The sequence below is a fragment of the Brassica napus genome, chromosome A5 (genome assembly GCF_020379485.1).
Source record: "Brassica napus cultivar Da-Ae chromosome A5, Da-Ae, whole genome shotgun sequence".
NCBI classification, from domain to species: domain Eukaryota; kingdom Viridiplantae; phylum Streptophyta; class Magnoliopsida; order Brassicales; family Brassicaceae; genus Brassica; species Brassica napus.
Window position 1 is genome coordinate 5,073,622 of NC_063438.1, and position 19,690 is coordinate 5,093,311.

At 38.9% G+C, this 19,690-nt stretch overlaps 4 protein-coding genes across 6 annotated transcripts; 3 read left to right on the forward strand and 1 right to left on the reverse strand.

Moving 5' to 3' along the window:
- LOC111199891 lies at positions 1 to 1,955 on the reverse strand. Its single transcript, XM_022690508.2, has one exon. It carries the CDS (start codon positions 1,953 to 1,955, stop codon positions 384 to 386), a length of 1,572 nt encoding a protein of 523 aa, XP_022546229.1. The 3' UTR covers positions 1 to 383.
- Positions 1,956 to 2,036: 81 nt separating this feature from the next.
- LOC111200015 lies at positions 2,037 to 3,631 on the forward strand. The gene is made up of 6 exons (XM_022690701.2): positions 2,037 to 2,515; positions 2,601 to 2,746; positions 2,830 to 2,982; positions 3,089 to 3,278; positions 3,365 to 3,419; positions 3,481 to 3,631. The coding sequence occupies exons 1-6, from the start codon at positions 2,203 to 2,205 to the stop codon at positions 3,488 to 3,490; spliced, it is 867 nt and encodes a 288-aa protein (XP_022546422.2). The 5' UTR covers positions 2,037 to 2,202; the 3' UTR covers positions 3,491 to 3,631.
- Positions 3,632 to 11,195: 7,564 nt separating this feature from the next.
- On the forward strand, positions 11,196 to 14,496 carry LOC111199679 (bZIP transcription factor 16). Of its 2 annotated transcripts, none has more exons than XM_022689770.2 (13): positions 11,196 to 11,398; positions 11,685 to 11,789; positions 11,871 to 11,927; positions 12,002 to 12,076; positions 12,326 to 12,421; positions 12,506 to 12,565; positions 12,654 to 12,826; positions 12,940 to 12,994; positions 13,254 to 13,284; positions 13,375 to 13,616; positions 13,719 to 13,796; positions 13,870 to 13,995; positions 14,083 to 14,496. In XM_022689770.2, the coding sequence occupies exons 2-13, from the start codon at positions 11,712 to 11,714 to the stop codon at positions 14,206 to 14,208; spliced, it is 1,197 nt and encodes a 398-aa protein (XP_022545491.1). In that variant the 5' UTR covers positions 11,196 to 11,398; positions 11,685 to 11,711; the 3' UTR covers positions 14,209 to 14,496. The 2 variants fall into 2 exon arrangements, with proteins under 2 accessions (XP_022545491.1, XP_022545492.1); XM_022689771.2 differs by having other exon boundaries at positions 11,214 to 11,398; positions 11,689 to 11,789.
- An 876-nt stretch (positions 14,497 to 15,372) lies between these two features.
- LOC111199680 (probable inactive poly [ADP-ribose] polymerase SRO1) lies at positions 15,373 to 19,632 on the forward strand. Of its 2 annotated transcripts, none has more exons than XM_022689772.2 (8): positions 15,373 to 15,601; positions 15,962 to 16,047; positions 16,477 to 17,414; positions 18,096 to 18,193; positions 18,266 to 18,516; positions 18,844 to 18,905; positions 19,011 to 19,151; positions 19,246 to 19,632. In XM_022689772.2, the coding sequence occupies exons 3-8, from the start codon at positions 16,587 to 16,589 to the stop codon at positions 19,387 to 19,389; spliced, it is 1,524 nt and encodes a 507-aa protein (XP_022545493.1). In that variant the 5' UTR covers positions 15,373 to 15,601; positions 15,962 to 16,047; positions 16,477 to 16,586; the 3' UTR covers positions 19,390 to 19,632. The 2 variants fall into 2 exon arrangements, with proteins under 2 accessions (XP_022545493.1, XP_022545495.1); XM_022689774.2 differs by having other exon boundaries at positions 15,374 to 15,601; positions 19,014 to 19,151.
- Positions 19,633 to 19,690: the final 58 nt, after the last annotated feature.

Here is a 19,690-nt window from a genome sequence, read left to right on the forward strand (position 1 = left end):
ACAGAGATTGTATAGATTCGAAAAAAAGGTTTACAGGACTAGAGAGACTTTTCTATAGGGATCTCTCTACTCCCTTTACAAGACTGATCAAATCTCTTGATGCCTCTCACAATACAATCCTCTCTCCTTAAATAAACGACAATAACCGACTACTAGCAATCCCAACATGTCACGTGGGCCGTTGGGCAAGATCTCCAGCTCACCAACGATTATTCCTTATTCCTCTCCTCCGTACTCTTCACGTGACTTCCCCTTGCACGTGCTTACTTGGACACGTCACTGCCCTCTCCCACCTCGTTCTGCTGAGTCATCTTCTTCCTTCTTACGTACTCAAAAAGCACAGGAGGGCGTGAGACCTCATGACTAACACCTCTCTATGTTTACTAAGTGGCAGCAACCAAATCAGGAGGAACAGAAGCAAGATCAAGCACCCAAGACTCTCTCGAACCAGCTCCAGCTTGATCTTCCGGCAGCTTCTTAGCCGGAATCTGATGAGAGAGCAAGGCCGCAACATCATCTTTCTCAACCCACCTGACCGCATTACACCCGTAATCCCGTCTCTTGAACAAGTTGCTAGACTCCTCGTTAACCTTCTCCAAATAGGCTACACTCAAGCCATACGCATCGCTATACATAGTCAAACACACAACAATCTCATAGCGTCTGGTCTTTCTCCTCTGAAGACCTGAGTTTATCTCAGAGTAAACAGCCCAGACCGAGCCTTTCCTAGGATATATCTGGTATACTTCTCGTGCAACCCTCTCGCAGTTGACAACGTGAGAGAAGGGTTTCACTTGTTCAACCAAAGCTTTCTCTGAAACCCTGAACCTCCCACAAGAACTGATCTTCACCCAAGAGATCAGTTTCTCCCTCTCAAAATCTAACCAGCTCATCCATACCTTAAAAGGGTTCAAAGAGACGACTTCACTAACCAAACAGTAACTCCGAGGCATTCTGTCATCATCACCACCATCGTACACCGCCCAAACCTGCCCTTTCTTGAAGCTTCTAGGCATCCTGTCTTTACCAAAATCATACAATTCAAGATCCTCGTCTCCCATGTAGTTTTCTTGGTTCAACTTACCACAATCTCTCTTCCTATCAACCCGTGGGACGTATTCTAAGTCCACTACCTCACTTAACTCCTTGTGGTTCGTCTTCTTCTTCTTTGTACCACTCTTATTCTTTAAAGGTTCTTTCTCCTTGTTAATGCTCATCTCCATCAAAGCTTCATCACCGGAAGATATCTCATGTTCTTCTCTAGAGACTCTAGTGCTATTTTCCTCAGTGATCTTCAACTTCACCTTCGGTTTCTTTCTCTTCAAAACTGATTGCATTTCAGCTAGAGTCATCATCCCTTCATCTTCTTCATCCAATCTCTCATGTCTATCTAAAGCTTCTTCTTCCTCCTCTCTCGTCTCCCCTCCCTCACTCCCTCTTCTCAAGCTCTCACCACCCTCACCAACACGCTTCCTCCTCCTAGTATAAGTTATAATCTTGGAAGAACAAGCTCCATTCGAAACCGTCGACGTTTCACCATCACAAGCACCAAACTCACTCTGAATCCTAATCCTCAACTTCATATCATACTCACTCCTCCTAACCTTATCAGACAAAACCTCAAAAGCCTCATTCACAAGCCTAAACCCTTCCTCACACCCCACATACGGATTCTCATCAGGACGCAACACCAAAGCTAGCTTCCTATACTGTTCCTTTATCGTATCGATGCTAGAGAAAGGCTCTACCTTTAGAATCTTGTACCACTCCGGCGTATCTCCGTCGGAGGCGGTGACCATGGAGGATACACCTTCCGTGTCCGGAAACAAGGCGAGAGCTTTACGCGCGTGATTCAGAGCTGAAGTCAAGTAGCCGCTGTTGAATTTCGATTCCGCTAGGGTCTTGTGGTGTATTGCGTTGTTACCAGAGTCTCGGTCTGATCCTGAAGCTGCCATTGCTATTATGTAAACTTAGAGCATCCCTATTAATAATATTTTATTATTAATTTTTTTTTAATTTATAAAAAAAAAATAAAAAATTAATCGCAGACCGTCACGTATTGTAAGATCTGTGAAACAGTGATGAACCCGTCGGAGACATACAGATTCACTGGAAAGAGCTGGGGAAAAGCAGTTTCATCACTGTTCATTATTTTAATTTTTTTTTTTTTAGAATCTGTGTAAATCCCTCATAAGTTCACTAATGAGGATGCTCTTAGTTGTTGACTTTTGTTTGTGTTTAGTTTGTTTTGTTTTTCATTTTTGTTTTTCCAAAAATTTATTTTTTAATCCAATCAAAAATTTTAGATTTTGTAAAAATCGGTTTTCTGCAAATCAATTTTGTAAAATATGGAAGACTAGGCGGGATGTAATATGGAAAATATGCAAGGAGAGGGAAACGGATACAAAATCGGTTGCTATTATATTAGAGAGAGTTCCAGAAGAAGGGGAACCGATCTCAAAACAAATTAGGGTTCCAAGGAGAGGGAGGGAGGCGATGACTGAAGCATTTGAAGGTACGATTCAAGTTTAGTTTCGAGTCGAATGTTTTATAAATTACTCTCCCGAATTCTATTTGGATAAACATGTCTTCTGACTCAGGCTGGAATCAATGGCTCGAAGATGCGTGTTTGTTTTGGCGACCTGGGGATTATAACTATCAGACGCCTAAGCATGATCCCAAAAAGGCTATCTACACACCTGAGCAAGAGCAAGAACGATTTAAAGAAGAAGTAGAAAATAGCGAGGTCATAATAATAACTATTCGTCGTTATTTGTTTTCTTTTGCAATAGTAGAATATGTTTGATTATTTACATGTGAAATACACAGGGTTTCGACATCGATTTCGATAGCTTCCGTTGCGTTTTCAACTACCATCGTGCTTACCTCGACGCAAATGAGTTCGTGGATGAGCCAGACACCACTGGAGATTTACTCGTGAGGCTATCCAAGGAAGCCCTCGATGGTCGCAATGGAACATATGTGAGAGCTCCTCCTCCTCCTCATACCTCTTCTTCATTGTGCTTCCAATAAATAAATAACCTTTTGTTTCTTTTCTTTTGTGTTAAAAAAAAAACAAAAAAAACAGAAGACAGATTTCGAGTTTGTGAGCGTTGTTAAAGCCAACTTTCACTACTCTGCTGGATTCATGTTTCTCATAACGTTTGAAGTTCGTGATCCTTATGATGGTCTGATCAAACCATTCCAAGCAAGGGTGCGCCACCTTAAACATACCTTCACCGAGCATGTCTTCTGCAGGCCTAAACCCAACGCCGGAGGTATCATTTTCTTGTTTCTATGCATTTGTCCCTTGTGTATTCTTCTTCTTTTGAAACTGGTTGATTCTTTTTTTTTTTTTTGACAGTGGAATACTATGGGACTGCCAAGACAGATTTCCAGAAAGATACCAAGAAACAAAGGTAGCACAATATCTTCCAAATGTCTTTTACTTTACATTGATTGATTTGGTTCCCTTTGCAGATTGGAGTAGTACTATGCTACGAGTAGTGAGTAGTGAAACCTAAGAGAGACGTCTCTTGTTTAGTTATCTATTTACTTCCAAGTGTGACTTTACTTCTTGTGTTCCATTGAATAATAGACTTATCGGACGAAATGTTTCTTGTGTTGCTCTCTCTCTCTCTCTAGACGTCTTTCTAAGTGTTATTTTAGACGCCATCCTTTTTATATAAAGACCATTTATGCGATTTATATCATTCTAATTCTTTAATAATTCAGAAGGAACCACGAACCAACAACAAAACCTTAGCTACGATTTTTCTTTAAAACGAATTCTCAAACAACTAATAATACAATGAAAAGAGATTGTACAACTTTGTGAAAACTTATCAGCCGCGGAAGTATAGATGGGAATCGTATGAGCCACGAGAATACCAATTCATAGAGACACTAAGCTAGGTGAATACTATAGTTGTAGTATAACTTTTCTATTGGACATAAGACATATTTTCCTATCGAATGGCTTCTTAAATGTTTCGTCGAAAGAAACGAAGAGTGTCATTAAAACTATCGTTTGCACTCTCTTTTAGCTGCTTTACTATTATCCAAGTAACAATACAATGTTCTGAAACGAAACTTTCTTTTTGTAACGTTTGGAACAGAAATGTTTTAACAAGTAAAAGAAAGAAATAGGTAAAATAAAACACACACAAGTAGACGAGCAAATAAAAGGAGAAACACACTCGACAAGGTCTAAACTAGAAACATTGTGAAAGAGAGTAGAAAAAAAATGAGGTGCAACCTTCAGAATCGGAGTCTTTAATCTCCTCAGATTTCGGAACATGAGGGCCCCTCTTATGCAGAAGAAAAAATACAAGAGTCAAACTCAGAAGAAGAAGAAAATACAGCTGACAGCTCTACTTCGGAAGAGGATTATGTCTTTGAAGAAGCAACTTCGAAGAAAACTTGTCAAGAAACCTAGAATAGGGTAATGGTTTTCTTGTATTGATCAAGGTCGAAAGACCAAAGTATATATACATACAACGTTTCCTAATATCCGAAGATATGCATATCTAGATTACAGGAATATTAACATATTTGAATATATCCGAATCTATATTAACATATTCGTATATATCCTCTAATACCCCCCCTCAAGTTGGAGAGTGAAGATCAAGAACTCCCAACTTGGGAAGAAACTCATCAAAACCTTTCCTTCCAAGTGGCTTAGTGAAGATGTCCGCAAGTTGAGAATGAGTAGAAACATGTTTGGTGGCAATAACACCTTTGACAATCTCATCTCTGATAAAGTGACAATCGTTCTCAACATGCTTCGTACGCTCATGAAAGACCGGGTTAGCAGCCAAGTAAATTGCCGATTTGCTATCGCAATGTAGAGGAATCGGAGAAGTAAAAGTAATGCCAAATGTTCTTAGAAGATTGCGTATCCAGAGAACCTCCTGAACAGTGGACGACATAGCTCGATATTCAGCTTCACAACTCGAGCGAGACACACAGTCTTGTTTCTGTGTTTTCCAGGAGATGGGTGAGCCACCAAGAGTGATAAACCATCCGGTGAGAGAGCGACGTGTAGTTCGACAACCTGACCAATCCGAATCACACCAAACAGATAACTTGAGATCAGTGTTAGCTCGAAGGAGAATACCCTGGCCTGGATTCCCTTTCAAATACCTCACAACTCGTAAAGCGGCATTCCAGTGAGCGAGTTTAGGCTTCTGCATGAACTGAGCAAGCAGATGAACCGAGTAAGCAAGGTCTGGACGTGTAACGGCAAGATAAATAATACGTCCAATAAGTCTTCTATAGGCAGCGACATCAGCAAAATCCGGGCCTTTGTCGAGAGCAAGAGTTTGGTTCTGTTCCACCGGAAACCCCACTGGTTTAGCAGCTAGAAGACCGGTTTCTTCGATAATGCCAAGAGCATACTTTCTTTGACAAAGATAAATTCCAAGAGGACTACGCGCCAGTTCCAGACCAAGAAAGTATTTGGAAATACCCAGATCCTTCATATGAAAGCATCAATTCATATATGCTTTAAATGATGCCAAGAGGGATGAAGAACTCGCTGATACAACAAGATCGTCCACGTAAATAAGAACCTGAGTATACTCTACACCTCGTTCCATGATGAACAGAGAGTAATCCGATAGCGACTGTGTAAAACCATAGGACACTAACGAAGAAGAAAGTTTTTCGAACCAGCATCGAGGAGCCTGTTTTAAACCATAAAGTGACTTTTTCAAGAGACAGACCTTGTTTTTATCAGAACCTTTGAACCCTGGTGGAGGACGCATATAGACTTCTTCTTTTAGATCACCGTGAAGAAACGCATTATGGACGTCCATTTGATGAACCTCCCAGTTACGAGATGCTGCGATTTGTAGGAAAGTTCGAACTGTCGTCATCTTTGCGACAGGCGCAAAAGTTTCTTCATAATCCTCGCCCTCAACCTGGCTATTTCCACAAACAACCAACCGTGATTTAGGACGTTCTAAAGTCCCATCTGCTTGAAATTTGTATTTAAAAACCCATTTGCAGCTGAGAGCATGTTTATCAGGAGGTAAGTCAACAACAACCCAAGTACCGTTCTCCTCAAGAGCCACATATTCATCCTTAATCGAGTTGCGCCAAATCTCGTCTGATATTGCTTGACGATAGGAGGTAGGTTCTTTCAACGATGTGATAGCCGCGAGAAAGTGACGATGGCTTTCAGAAAAACGCGAACAATCAACATAGAATTCAAGTCCGTAAGGAACCTCTGAAGAACGAGACACAAACGGTGTGATGGTTTGTAGGACGTAGTCTTGTAGCTTAGCTGGTATGTTCTTTGCTCTTAGACCACGCCCAAGCTCTTGTATCGGGGAAGTAGGCGGAGAATGTAAATCTGCCACAGATGGTACTTCTGTAGGCGTAGGTAATGGCTCTATTGCCGTAGTAGTCTGATCGTTAGCTGCGTCAGACGGTTGCTCAGTATTAATATGAATATCGGGTAGAGGAGCTGACTGTTCTGTTTCGACAGTTGCAGGTGTTAAGACCTCTGCTGTATCTGAATCTGTCGATGAAGAAGGAGCAGTCTCTGTAGGTAAGTTAGAGGACGCGATCTGTTCTTTTTCAGTAGTGTCGTAAGTAGCACGTTGTTCTGTTTCAGGTTCGTGCGAAGCGGAATGTAATGGAGAAATAAGATCCGGAGAGGCAGGTAAGATCATGACTGGCTCAGATGACTCAGAGAGTAAGGAGCCATTAGCATACGGGAAATCTGATTCACAGAAGACCACATCTCGAGTTGTAAAAATTTTCTTTGTGTCAGGATCAAAGACGCGCCAACCCTTTTGGCCAGAGGGATATCCAAGAAATACCCCTTTAATACTTCGAGAAGCAAATTTGTCTCCTCTATGGTTCTGATTATGCGCGTAAGCAGTGCAACCAAAGATTCGTAGATGAGATATCGGTGGGGGCCTTTTGTAAAGCATTTCAAAAGGAGTTTTGCCGCGAAGCACAGCAGTTGGAGTGCGATTAATAAGGTATGCTGCAGTCAAAATGCATTCTCCCCAAAACTCAATAGGAAGAGAAGCCTGAAACCTGAGTGCGCGTGCAACATTGAGAATATGTCTGTGTTTTCGTTCTGCTCTACCATTTTGTTGTGGAGTGCCCACGCATGAGGTTTCATGTAGTATACCGTGCTCTTGAAAATATGTCGATAAGCACATAAATTCGGTTCCGTTGTCGCTACGGATCTTGCGAATGCATGTATCAAACTGAACTTGAACCATAGTAATGAAGTTCTTTAGTGTTTGAGAAACACGTTGCTTAGTAGGTAAGAGGTAAAGCCAGACACTACGAGAGTAGTCATCAACTAAGGTCAGAAAATATCGTGAACCAGAACGAGAAGTAGTGCGGTAAGGTCCCCATAAATCACAATGCACCATCTCAAATATAGCTGTAGTATTATTAATGCTGGTTGGAAAAGAACAACGAGTTTGCTTTGCCCTTACACAAATCTCACAGGGCTTATTTTGAATCATACTATTCGTAGGTAAAGAAATAGGTAAAAAATCCAAAGCTCTAAAGGAGGGATGTCCGAATCTCTGGTGCCAAACATCTGAAGTCACTGGTTTCTCCTGATGCATTGCGCCTGCAAACTCCATCCCTCGCAGAAAATACAGCCCGCCTGACTCTTCAGCCACTCCAATCAGAGTCTTGGAAATGCGGTCCTGTATCAATCCAATTTTGTCAGTGATCTGAAACAAACATCTTTTCTGTCTAGTCAACTGAGAAACGGAAATCAGATGGCATTGGAGGCCTTCAACAAATAAGACGTTTTGAACCGTGAGTAAAGGGCTAAGAATAACTGTTCCTTGCTGTGTTGCAAGTGTAATACGACCATCTGGTAGCTTAACAGGTAATGGGACAGTGTCCCGTATATCAGATAAGTAGGTAAGTGAACCGGTCATGTGGTTCGTCGCACCTGAATCAACAATCCAAGAGGAGATAGTGGACTTACCAGAAAGTGTATTGGTTGCTGGTTTGTGATCATTGAGCATTGTAACCAACGTATTCCACTGGGTTTCAGTCAGGCCTGTAAGTCCTACTCGATCAGCGGGCGTAAGAGCATGCGCAGAGTGCTGTGGCTGAGAGGAATGTGTCACAGCATGCGCACGTGCAGTTTCTGAAGTCGTGGAGCGATTTGCAGTAGTGGTGCTTCGTCCACCATTGTTTCCAGAAGGAAGTCGTCCACGAGGCCTATCTCCCCACCATTCAGGATAACCAAGAGAGCGGAAGCAATTGTCGGCAAGATGTCCTTTACGTCCACAGCTTTTACAATGGAGTTTCATTCTCTCTTCACGAGACAGAGAAGTTCCAGAAGAGGTCGCAGGAACAGAGGTTGTTCTAACCGCGTGAGACATATGATCGGTTTGTTCATCTAAGACCCGAGTAGTGTGTTTAGAATCTTCATCTTGTAAGAGAGCACTGTATGCGACATCCAGAGAAGGTAATGGATCTCGTGACAAGAGATTAGACTTGACTGATCCATGAAGAGATTCATCAAGACCTTTGAGAAACTCGTGAAGACGGTCTTCCTCTCTTTCTTTCTCCAAGTTCTCACCAATAGGGCAGCCACAGTTTTTAGTGATGCGATGCTCTGCGAGAGAGGTCCAAAGTTGCATAAGTTTGCCATAGTACTGTTCGATCGATAATCCATGCTGTCTGCAAGTGGCGAGCTCAGCTTTGATACGTTGAACTCGTTGGCCATTGTTAACGGAGTACCTCCGACGAATATGTTCCCAATAATCACTAGCAATCTCAAGATGAGAGAGATTAGAGCGAACAGACTCGTTAATTGTAAGCTTAATCCAAGATAGGATAAGAGCGTTGTTGGTCCACCAATCATCAAAGTCGTGAGAATCTTGAGGTGGCTGTGGGATAGAACCATCAACGAAGCCAAACTTTTTCCGTGCCTTAAGTGCCATACGGAGATTCGTAGACCACTCATTGTAGTTAGGTCCTTTAAGTAACGGTTGAGAAATAACGGATCCCGGATTATCACTGGAAGATAGATCATAAGGTGATATGGTCCTGCGTTTAGTCTCAACACGGTTCTGTGAAGACTCCGAGTTCTTCACGCCTGATTCTTGTGTCGTATCGTCGCCGTCTTTGCTTCCCATGATAGCAATTTAAGAAGAAGGTAACGAAAGATGTAATGAATACTCAGAAAAGGAAAATTTTTGCTTGTTTAGAGCTCTGATACCATGTCAAGAAACCTAGAATAGGGTAATGGTTTTCTTGTATTGATCAAGGTCGAAAGACCAAAGTATATATACATACAACGTTTCCTAATATCCGAAGATATGCATATCTAGATTACAGGAATATTAACATATTTGAATATATCCGAATCTATATTAACATATTCGTATATATCCTCTAATAAAACTAAGAAGCATCAAAGAAACACATGCTAGAAAAGCAGCTCTAGAGCTTAAAGAGCTTACAGGAGCAAAAGCTCCAAAACCCAAAATCTCTGATAGACACCTTCAGCTGAAACGTCATGGATTTTAACAGTTCAGTTCGGCGGATAAATTTTAAGAAATGGTTTAAGCTTTCTAAAGTTCTTTTGGTAGCATAATTGAAACTCGAGTGAAGGAACATCGATCCCGTAAAATTTTGCACACTTCTTTCCCTATATATGGAAAAAATGCTATTATGGAGAATTGCTATTATGACAAAAACTATTATGGAGAATTGCTATTATGGAGAATTGCTATTATGACAAAAAATGCTATTATGGAGAATTGCTATTATGACAAAAAATGCTATTATGACAAAAACTCAAAAATGCTATTATGGAGAATTGCCCAAAAATTTACATCATAAATTTTAAAGTTTTTAGAAAGACAGATAAGTCCCTATATATAATTTTATGTTACATGAGTATTTTTAAGTTTAATTCACGCATTCGAGCTATCATGTTAAAAGTTAGAACTATTACGGTTGTTCATATCTTTAATAAAAAAAATTCATCTATATTATTATTTATGAAGTGATTTAGCTTATTTGTCATGATTTCCATGATTTTATGTAATTTTTCTTATTTGTCATATCTTAATTAGGTTTATGTTGAGTCATTAATTTATTAATAGTTTTTAGTTGAGTCATTAATTTTTTAATTTAAATAATATAACTATAAAATATGTAATTAGATATATAATTATTTTGATTTTGCTTATTTGTAATATTTTTTATGATTTTAGTCAATTTTTCTTATTTATCATATTTTTATTAGGTTGTAGCTTACTCATTAATCTATTAATAATTTTTAGCTGAATCACTAATTTATTAATTTTAAAAAATATCTGTAATGAATTTTATATATAATTAAAAATAAATTTTGATTTAATAATATTTAAATCTATATGTTATATTGAAATTCTTATTTTCTTATTTGTCATATTTATTAGGTTTTAAGCTTTTATATAGGTCATTGACTTATTATTAGTTTTTAACTGAGTATTTATTAATTTTCACAAAACCAGTAATGAATTTTACATATAATAAAACAGGCATTTTATTTTAGTAATATTAAATTTATATGTTATATTAAATAATTAATTATAAACTAATATAATAAAATTGTGAAAATATATTTAAAATTAAGAAAATTCTTATATATATATTGTGTTATTATCTGAAAACAATATTTTTTATTATAAAGTTAAAAACCAAGATATAAACAGTTTATAATTAAATATTAGTTCATAATGCTAATTTTTGGATTAATAAGACATAAAATAATAAATATTCGTAAGATGATTATGCCCGCATGTGCGGGCAAAACACCTAGCTGTTTATTATATAACTAATCATAACTGAAAACAAATTTCAATAATTTTTTATTTATCGTTATCAAAGAATAGTTTATATTGTGTTTATCTAAAATTTACATCATAAAGTTTTAACTTTTTTTTAAAAGATGAACCCTTAATGAATAATTTGATTTTTGAATATAATTAAAAACGAATTTCAGTGACTTGATAATTATAATTATAACCCTTAATAAATAGTTCATAGTATTGTTAATAACAATTTAGGGTATCATCATATAACAAGTTAAAATTTTGAAAAAGAAAACTTTTTCAACAAGGTAAATAGTTCTTGACTATGAAGTACATGGGTAAAATCATAAATAAGTTTGGAGGAAGGGTTTTTTATATAAATAAATACTTAATATAGGCAAAAGAAGCAACTTGTCTTCCTCGTGAATTCCACGCCCCCTTCCTTTCTTCTTCTTCTTCTTCTTCTTCTTTTCCGTTGGAAGCAATTTGTCTTTGGTCAAAGACATTGATTCCCTCAATCTCTTGCAAATTTCAAAGCTCCTAGATCCCCAGTTTCTCTTCAGAGTTTTCAGACATCACCCGGTCGTGAGGTATCTCTGTCGCATCTCAAAGTTCGTGTCTTTGTGGGTAGATTCTGCGTTTCCTGTCTGAATTCGACTTGTTTTTTTCTAGGGTTTCTGTTTTTTAGTAGTGGGTTTTGTCGTTATCGTGTTTATCAGCTCTGACATTGTTACCTACAACGCTAATTTGATTGAGAAAGAGACGACCTTTATTGGTTTAATTATCAGTATGAATGTCGAATTTGCTGGATGTGGTGGTGGGGTTTATGCAATTAAGTAGATCTCGTGGTGTATTAGCTGAGCTCGTCTTTTGCAGGTAGGTAGCTCTCTCTCACTGGTGATAATGGCTAGCAATGAGATGGAGAAATCTAGTAAAGAGAAGGAACCTACAACGCCTCCTCCTCCTCCTCCCTCTTCACAGGTTTTGTTCTACTTCTACTCCCACGATTTTCAGCTAGTTGTGATTCTGTATTGTATAATTGACAACGTTATGTGTTTGCAGGAGCCTTCCTCGGCTGTGAGTGCTGGCATGGCTACTCCTGATTGGTCTGGCTTTCAGGTATAAGACAGATTCTGAGTCTGTGGTGTTCTATCTTTTTTCTTTTGATCTTTATTGGTTTCTTGTTTTGACAGGCATATTCTCCTATGCCGCCTCATGGTTTTGTGGCTTCAAGTCCACAACCTCACCCTTATATGTGGGGGGTTCAGGTAAACTTACTGTTTCTTATATTCATCGCCTTTTTATACTGATGTGCATATCAGTATTCATGTTAGGAAGTTGCAAATGGGTTATTGACTTTTATTTTCAGAGTTCTTGGAGGTTTGAGGTTTAGGTTGCCTGAGTTGTAGCTTTTGATTTGATATTTGCTTGTTTTGGGAACTGGTCTTCTTTTGAGTCAAGATTAACTCCAACTACTAGTAGCTTTGATTGGTTGATGAATGGTGAACTTTTTGCAGCATATGAATATGATGCCTCCTTATGGAACTCCACCTCATCCTTATGTTGCAATGTATCCCCCAGGTGGCATGTACGGGCATCCTTCAATGCCTCCGGTACGATATTTTTATTGCTCTGGGCTATGTACTGAAACGGTGTGGTTGTTGATTATTTCATTAACTTATTTCGTTCTGTATCAGGGATCTTATCCATATAGCCCCTATGCTATGCCTTCTCCCAATGGAATGACCGAAGCTTCTGTGAGTTTGCGTCTCCTCATTGATAATTTTCTTTTGTTGCTACCATTCTTTTATTACCGGATCATAACTAAGAGATTATTTAATGCAGGGGAATACTACAGGCGGCGCTGAGGGTGGTGATGCTAAACAATCCGAAGTGAAGGAAAAATTGCCTATCAAAAGATCAAGAGGAAGCTTGGGAAGTTTGAACATGATTACAGGAAAGAACAATGAGCCTGGGAAAAACTCAGGAGCATCAGCTAATGGAGCTTACTCTAAAAGGTAACTTGCTTGACTTTCTCCAATTTAAGGGATGTGGCTATTCTCGTAGGATTTAGACTTTCTCTGGACTTATTAGATAATAACACCATTATTTCACTGCTTCGAGATAACAGTGGAGAGAGTGCTTCTGATGGTTCAAGTGAAGGAAGTGATGCGAACTCTCAAAATGTAAGTTTTGGAAAGCATTTATCTTAATGTAGGCTCTCTATCCAACCACTAGATTGACCTATTCATATCTGTCAATCTCGTATATTTTCTCATGTAGTTTTGCACATTGACACACATAAGAAAAAAACAATTTAGTTGTATGAATTTGCCTCTAAGCTGTTTATGTTGGATGATCGTTCCGTTTGAATAGTCTTTAAGGTATTTGCTCTGTCTATGGTTACTATAGTTGTGATTCGGATTTACTTTGATGTCCCTGTAGGGCTCGGGATCTGGACAAGAGGGGAGGGATGGTTGGTTCATGATCCTTTAGTTTTTTTTCCTTTCATTTTATTCATGTAACTTAACACTGTGAGAGTGCTTTATTGTTTTGTAAAATTCAGAGAATGGTGATTCTGCTAATGCCCCCCGGAATGGTACACCTACTCTACCTGTGAGTCAGACCGTGCCAATCATGCCAATGCCAGCTGCAGGCCCACCAACAAATTTAAACATTGGGATGGAATATTGGGGCGCTCCTACTTCAGCCGCTATACCTGGGATGCATGGGAAAGCATCTGCACCTGTTCCTGGAGTCGCTGCTCCAGTCTCACGAGATGGTGGCCATTCACAACCCTGGTTACAGGTGTGTGCGTCTGCATTTCTCTGCTCTATTCCTTCTCATAAATACTCAAACATTAAAAAAAATTGATCCCCGAAAACTCAAAAATGCTCGTCTTGCGATCAGGACGATAGAGAAATTAAGCGACAGAAGCGGAAGCAGTCCAATAGGGAGTCTGCTCGAAGATCCAGATTGCGTAAACAGGTACTAAACATAAATCTAAATCACGTCCTTGTGAGAACACATAGAAGAAGTAGTTTATGTCTGTGTGTTTCAGGCGGAATGTGATGAACTGGCACAACGAGCTGAGTTGTTGAATGAAGAAAACGCAACTCTCAGAGCAGAAATCAACAAGCTCAAAAGCCAGTGCGATGAGCTCACCTCTGAGAATACCTCTCTCAAGGTTGAAAACAAAAACAAAAGTTTTTAGAGCCAACCAAACAAACAGTAATTAGTAACTAAGTTTGTATATTTGTTTTGGTTCTTGCAGGATCAGCTTTTATCATTCCCTTCACTTGAAGGCATTAACATGGACAAGGACGACCAAGAACCAGAAGCCTATCAACCAGGCGTCACAGAGAGAAAGGTTGATGATACCTACAAAAACTCAACGTGAAAGAAAAAAACATACAGCGAAATACAGTGTTACAAAAAGTGGCAGCAGCCACAACAACAAGACTCGGCGGTTCTTTGCTAACAGATGGTTTGTAGGATATTAGGTATTAGAGATCAATTGGTCCGGAATAGTTTCTTAGCCCTTGTTGAAGATGGTTGGTCCTGTCTGTGTACTACGTAAGCTACTAAAGTGGTTTGAATCCTAGTTGCAGAAGTGAATCTGAGGCAATGTACTTCTTATGTATCCAATATACCATTTTTTAATTTAGATTTTTTTTTTGGAATTTCATTTGAATGTGTTATTGCTGATTTTGGTATTTGGTCTCATCACTTTTGTATAGATCCTAGAACTGGCTCCATCACTTGAGAAAAACTAGTAACGTTTGTTTAACATGTCATGAGATTGTAAGTACAGAAGAGGATGTAGTGACAGGACTTATAAGAGGAAGTTAATGATCACCATGTGCAGAGAGGTGGTGTGGGGAGAGAAAAGAATTGTGTGTAATAAGTGATAAATACTCACGTTTCAATACAGGAGAGAATTCCTGAGAGAAATGAGCTAGAAAGGAAACGATCCAGCAAGAACTATGTAAACAACCAAATAGTAACTTTTTGGGGTTTGGTGTGTATCACATCAACTATGAGTTCGATTCCTCGAGAGAACTATTTCTGTAAATTAAATTATCGCTACTTATTAGTTTGGGTTAACTTTTGGATACGGAAGATCGTAACAGACAACTGATTCACTTTTTGGCAATAGTTAGAACATATTCAAACTCGGATCAGACAGTATGATACGCTTTCGAGTTAATTCATTTTGTAGCACTAAGTATGTTTTTCTTGGGGCAAACCGAATAGCTTTATAAAAGAAAAAATTATAGAACTATGTAAGCAACATGTTCAATGACAGTACTTCATGAGGCTTCTCACATGAATTGAACCAACCAAGTTTGTCTCAAGGATAAAGCTGATTAAAAAGGAAACTACTTGGGCCGAAAGCCTATTATAACCCTGAATTTATCAAACGACGTCGTTTCCACGAAGTCCTATGTTTTGGACAACAACCAAAGCCTTGTCCAAATCCGGGTTATGTAATAGATCAAACCGGCATAGTTGAAAAAAATAATAATAAAAATTTTAAAAATATACTGTATTTCGTAATGAAAGGATTAAAGCCTTTTTTGTCCACGCCAATATTACAAGGCAAGACCCCGCCGACCTATAGCTTCTTCGCCGGAGAGACCGACCTTCTTAAATTCTCTATATATATATAAATGGCTTGCCGTCTTCTAAACCCTTTCTTCGTCGCCGTCGCTGGTTTAGGCTTCTCGTTGCTCTAGCATTCTTCTACCCTTACCTTGCCGCCATCCATCTGAAAAACAAAAGTCATTAAGGTTCTTTTTTTCAAAATTTTCGAACAATTTCTTTTTATATTCTATCTTTGATTATATGAACTGATGTTCCTTTTTTTTAGTCCATGTTAGATTACAATTTTTTGGCTCTTGAGTGGCTTTCTGGAAAGAATTGTTTTAAATTTGTATTGTACTTGTGAAACTGTGTTGAATTTAGGATCTGTACTATTGTTTCTTCTCCGATAATTCTTCTTATTGATTGCATATTCAGGTGGTTTTTGGTTATGATAAGATTGTATTGATAGATAAATAATTTGTTTTGACTTTAAGCCTGTTTGTTGTATGTTGGTCTGTTTCCGCCGTTTAAGGTTGACAATTTTATTGGTTTGGCTTGTCGTGCAGGTACACGTACTGGAGAGAAAGACAGTGACTTTTTCTTGTCTGTTTACTTTTTATCAAGGCACCAAAGATGAAATCATGTCAGCCCGGTTAGTCCTCAAACTTTTTCCTGACGGGTTTTATCAATATATATACTCTGGATTAGTTTGTTCTATTTGCTATTCTGCACCTCTTTGTTGTTTTCTTTGTATGTTTTGTGCTTCGGTGTGTGTTTAAAGAACTTCCCTGCTGAGTCACTGTCCCACTTTCCACGCGTACTATCTTTGTATCGGTAGTGTTGTTTCTACTAAGCTTGATGTTTTGCCTGGAAAACTCATGAATCACTGTTTGTTGCAGTGTCTTTTGTGATGTGGTTTACTGCATGATAATCTATCAATAGTCTTTCTATTTTTTATACTTCCTTACTGTATTATAAGAGATTATATTTCCTTGTGAATCTTTAAGTATTTTAAATACTTATATATACGGTCACTGCAGTTTTTTTTTAATATCTGATGCATACTCCTTTTTTCTTGCAGCTTATTTCGACGCTGTTGATGTGTTGCCATCTGTAGGACTGCTAGAGATTTAAACGTGTTAGCTGAGTTTCTGTTCAAGGTTTTAGGTTTAGCTTTGTTACTAGATAGACATGGAGTCCAACTTCGTCAAGGTATTGGATAGTAGTTTTAAAGATGGACCTGGAAAAAAGAGAAAGCATCCTGATTACTGTGATTCTGGAAGGTCATTTGCAAAGCTGCAACGTGTGCTCTCACCAACCGAAAAGCTTAATAGTGGAAACAAAGTTAATGCTTCTGAGAATCCCTCTGGCAAGTCTTTGGTCAGATACTACTCTTACTTCAAGAAGACAGGAGTGCCAAAGCGTGTGATGTTCTATGAGAACGGCGAATGGACTGACTTGCCTGACCACGTTATTTGCAGTATCAAGAACGATCTTGAAGCAAAGAGAGCTGTGATTGAGGTAAACTGGTCCGGACGCTGTTTTGTTCTTGATTTCTTACACATGCATCGCCTAGACTTGGAAACAGGTGTGAAAACACACCTTGCATGGATTGACATTGCTGGAAAATGCTTTTTCCCCCAAGTTTATGAAAGGGACTGTGAGGAAGATCAATGTGAGATCAAGCTGCACCTTGAAGTTGATGTCAATGGTGTTGTTCAGCCATCTTTGAATGAGTCGTCAGAGGATAGCTGCAGCAGCATTGGGACTAATATGTTCTCTGGCCTCAAGCCAGCTGATGAAGAAGAAGTTGATGTAGAAGCTGTCAAAGAAAAATTTGTTTTGGGTATGGCCACTCTAGGAGATGTAGAGTTGCTTAATGCGTATCGTTTCTCAGGTGACATCACCAAAGCTCGTCAATCTCTTTTTAACAAACAAGCTGACATCACTAAGTCACGCCGAGGAGATGCAAACATTAGATACGCATGGGTTCCCGTTAAGAAGAAGCTCTTATCTTCAGTCATGAACTGGGTTTAAAAAAGCGCTTCAAGCCTTGAGGCGGTGAGGAAGGTCAAGCTCGCCTCAAAGCTATAGCGTCGCTTCAGACCGCCTCACCAACTTAAGGCGTAGCCTGAAAAAATACACGTAGGATTAGTGGTTAGTCATAGAATCATTCAGGTTCTTCCATTCTTTGTCATTATCCTAAATCATTAAAATTAAAAATTAATAAGTATTCATAAACAGAGCATAAAACAGAGAATTGATCCAATAAAGTCTTCAAAAAAAGAGAATCAAACCAACAAATCCTTAAAAGAAACTAAACATAAACCTAAGGCTTCATAGATTTAGAAACAAAAGATTTATAGAACCAGAAAAAAAAGAATATAGACTTGGATAAGATTCACGCTTGAAAATATCTATTCAAAAATGTAAAGACACGAAATAGTTCGAAGTGAATTGAAGTTTTGAAACCATAAAAGAAAGTGAATATTATATGTTAATAACTTGTGATAGGAATCTTACCTTTAGTTGCATAAGCGATGAAGCGTGATGAGGCGTGAGGCGTGAAAGGCGGCTTGAGGCGAGGTTGAAGCAACGCTTACTCGAATTCGCCTCGCTTCATCTCCTCGAGGCGGTGACCCTCCCAACCAAGGTCGCCTCACGCCTTAGCGACGCCTTAGCACGCTTTTTTAAACCCAGGTCATGAAGCATGGACTTGGTGTTGGTGGAAAGTTCATCAAAAAGTCTAAGTATGGTGTTGGGGTTCACTTAACCGCTGCAGACTGCCCTTACTTCAGGTTTAGTTTAGTTCATTTTTTTTTTATGTTTTCTCTCTTTAAGAACATGTGTGGAGGATAATGTTTTTACAGTGCTACACATTGTGATATTGATGAAAACGGTGTACGTCACATGGTATTGTGCCGTGTGATAATGGGGAACATGGAGCCTCTTGGGGGTGGTGATAGAGCGCAGTTCTTTACTGGTGGAGAAGAGTATGATAATGGAGTTGATAATGTTTTGAGTCCGAAGCATTATCTTGTCTGGAACATGAATGTGAACACTCATGTTTATCCAGAATTTGTAGTTAGCTTCAAGCTGTTGTCTATCCCCAATGCTGAAGGTGATTTCTCCTTTCACATTAAAAAAAAAGTTACTGTTTCCATCAAAAAAAATCTACTGATGACGCATTGAATGGGATATACAGCATATAGATCTTGCTGAAGATCAGCTTGTGACCTCTGGGGTAGTAATGACCAATGTTCAAGAAATCGCTAGGCGGTGTTTAGGTGCTTTATAGAGGATTATTGTTTAGGCAGGTGATTAGACCGATTTTGTAAAAAATAGTTGAGGTCGCCTAGATTTTTAGAACATTGATAAAATGTTCATGGCTAAATACATATGAGTATTTTGAACATCACATTTTTTGTTGCCTATACCGTTTTTGCAGGGGGTTTGCTTTCTGAGAACTCACGGCTCACCTTGGAAGGAGCCAAAGGTTCTGTCTCAAATGTGAGTTTTTTTTATTGTACCTGAGGAACATTCTTGTTATCAGTTAGTCAACGTGTATCTTTGATTGGGACTTGAGAACAGTGATGCGGCTTGTTTTGGTTAAAGCAGGGGACAGGAAGGGTAACAAATGGAAACAAGAGTGCCGGTTCTGCTTTGATGCCTTACCCTCTGCTCTTCAATGCAATTTCAAGCAAAGTTACTCAGGAAGAGATGGACTTGATCACTTCTGATTACCAACAACTTAGGGTATATAATAGTGAAACTATTTCGAGTCATTGCCCATTTATATTACCTATATGCCAAGATGTCATCGTCGGAATATGTGTGTGTGATCTTGCAGGAGAAGAAGATTTCTAGAGAGGAATTCTCAAGGAAGCTGCGGGTGATTGTTGGAGATGATGATCTGCTGAGAACCACCATAACATCTCTTCAACGGTTGCCATCAATGAAAATGAAACCGGTCCCAGGTGGCTATTGCAGATGATGACGACATTTTGTTATGGGAGAGGGGTTGGAAAATGCGTCGACTTCTTTGTTCTGTCGTGAAACTTTATGATTAGAGATTAGGAGAAACAACTATCTTAAGAACAATACCAATATTGCTATAAGTTAAATTTACTCTTTGTGAAACTAATCAAAGAGTCTTTAACTGCTTTTGCTTTTGTGAAACTAATCTTCACTGTGGCTGGTTACTAACATTGTTACCTGAGATGATCAGTTGCTTTGAGTGCACTTAGTGTCACCTGAGCCAAGCTCCTGGCATGCGTGGGGTCTCCCAGCCTTGG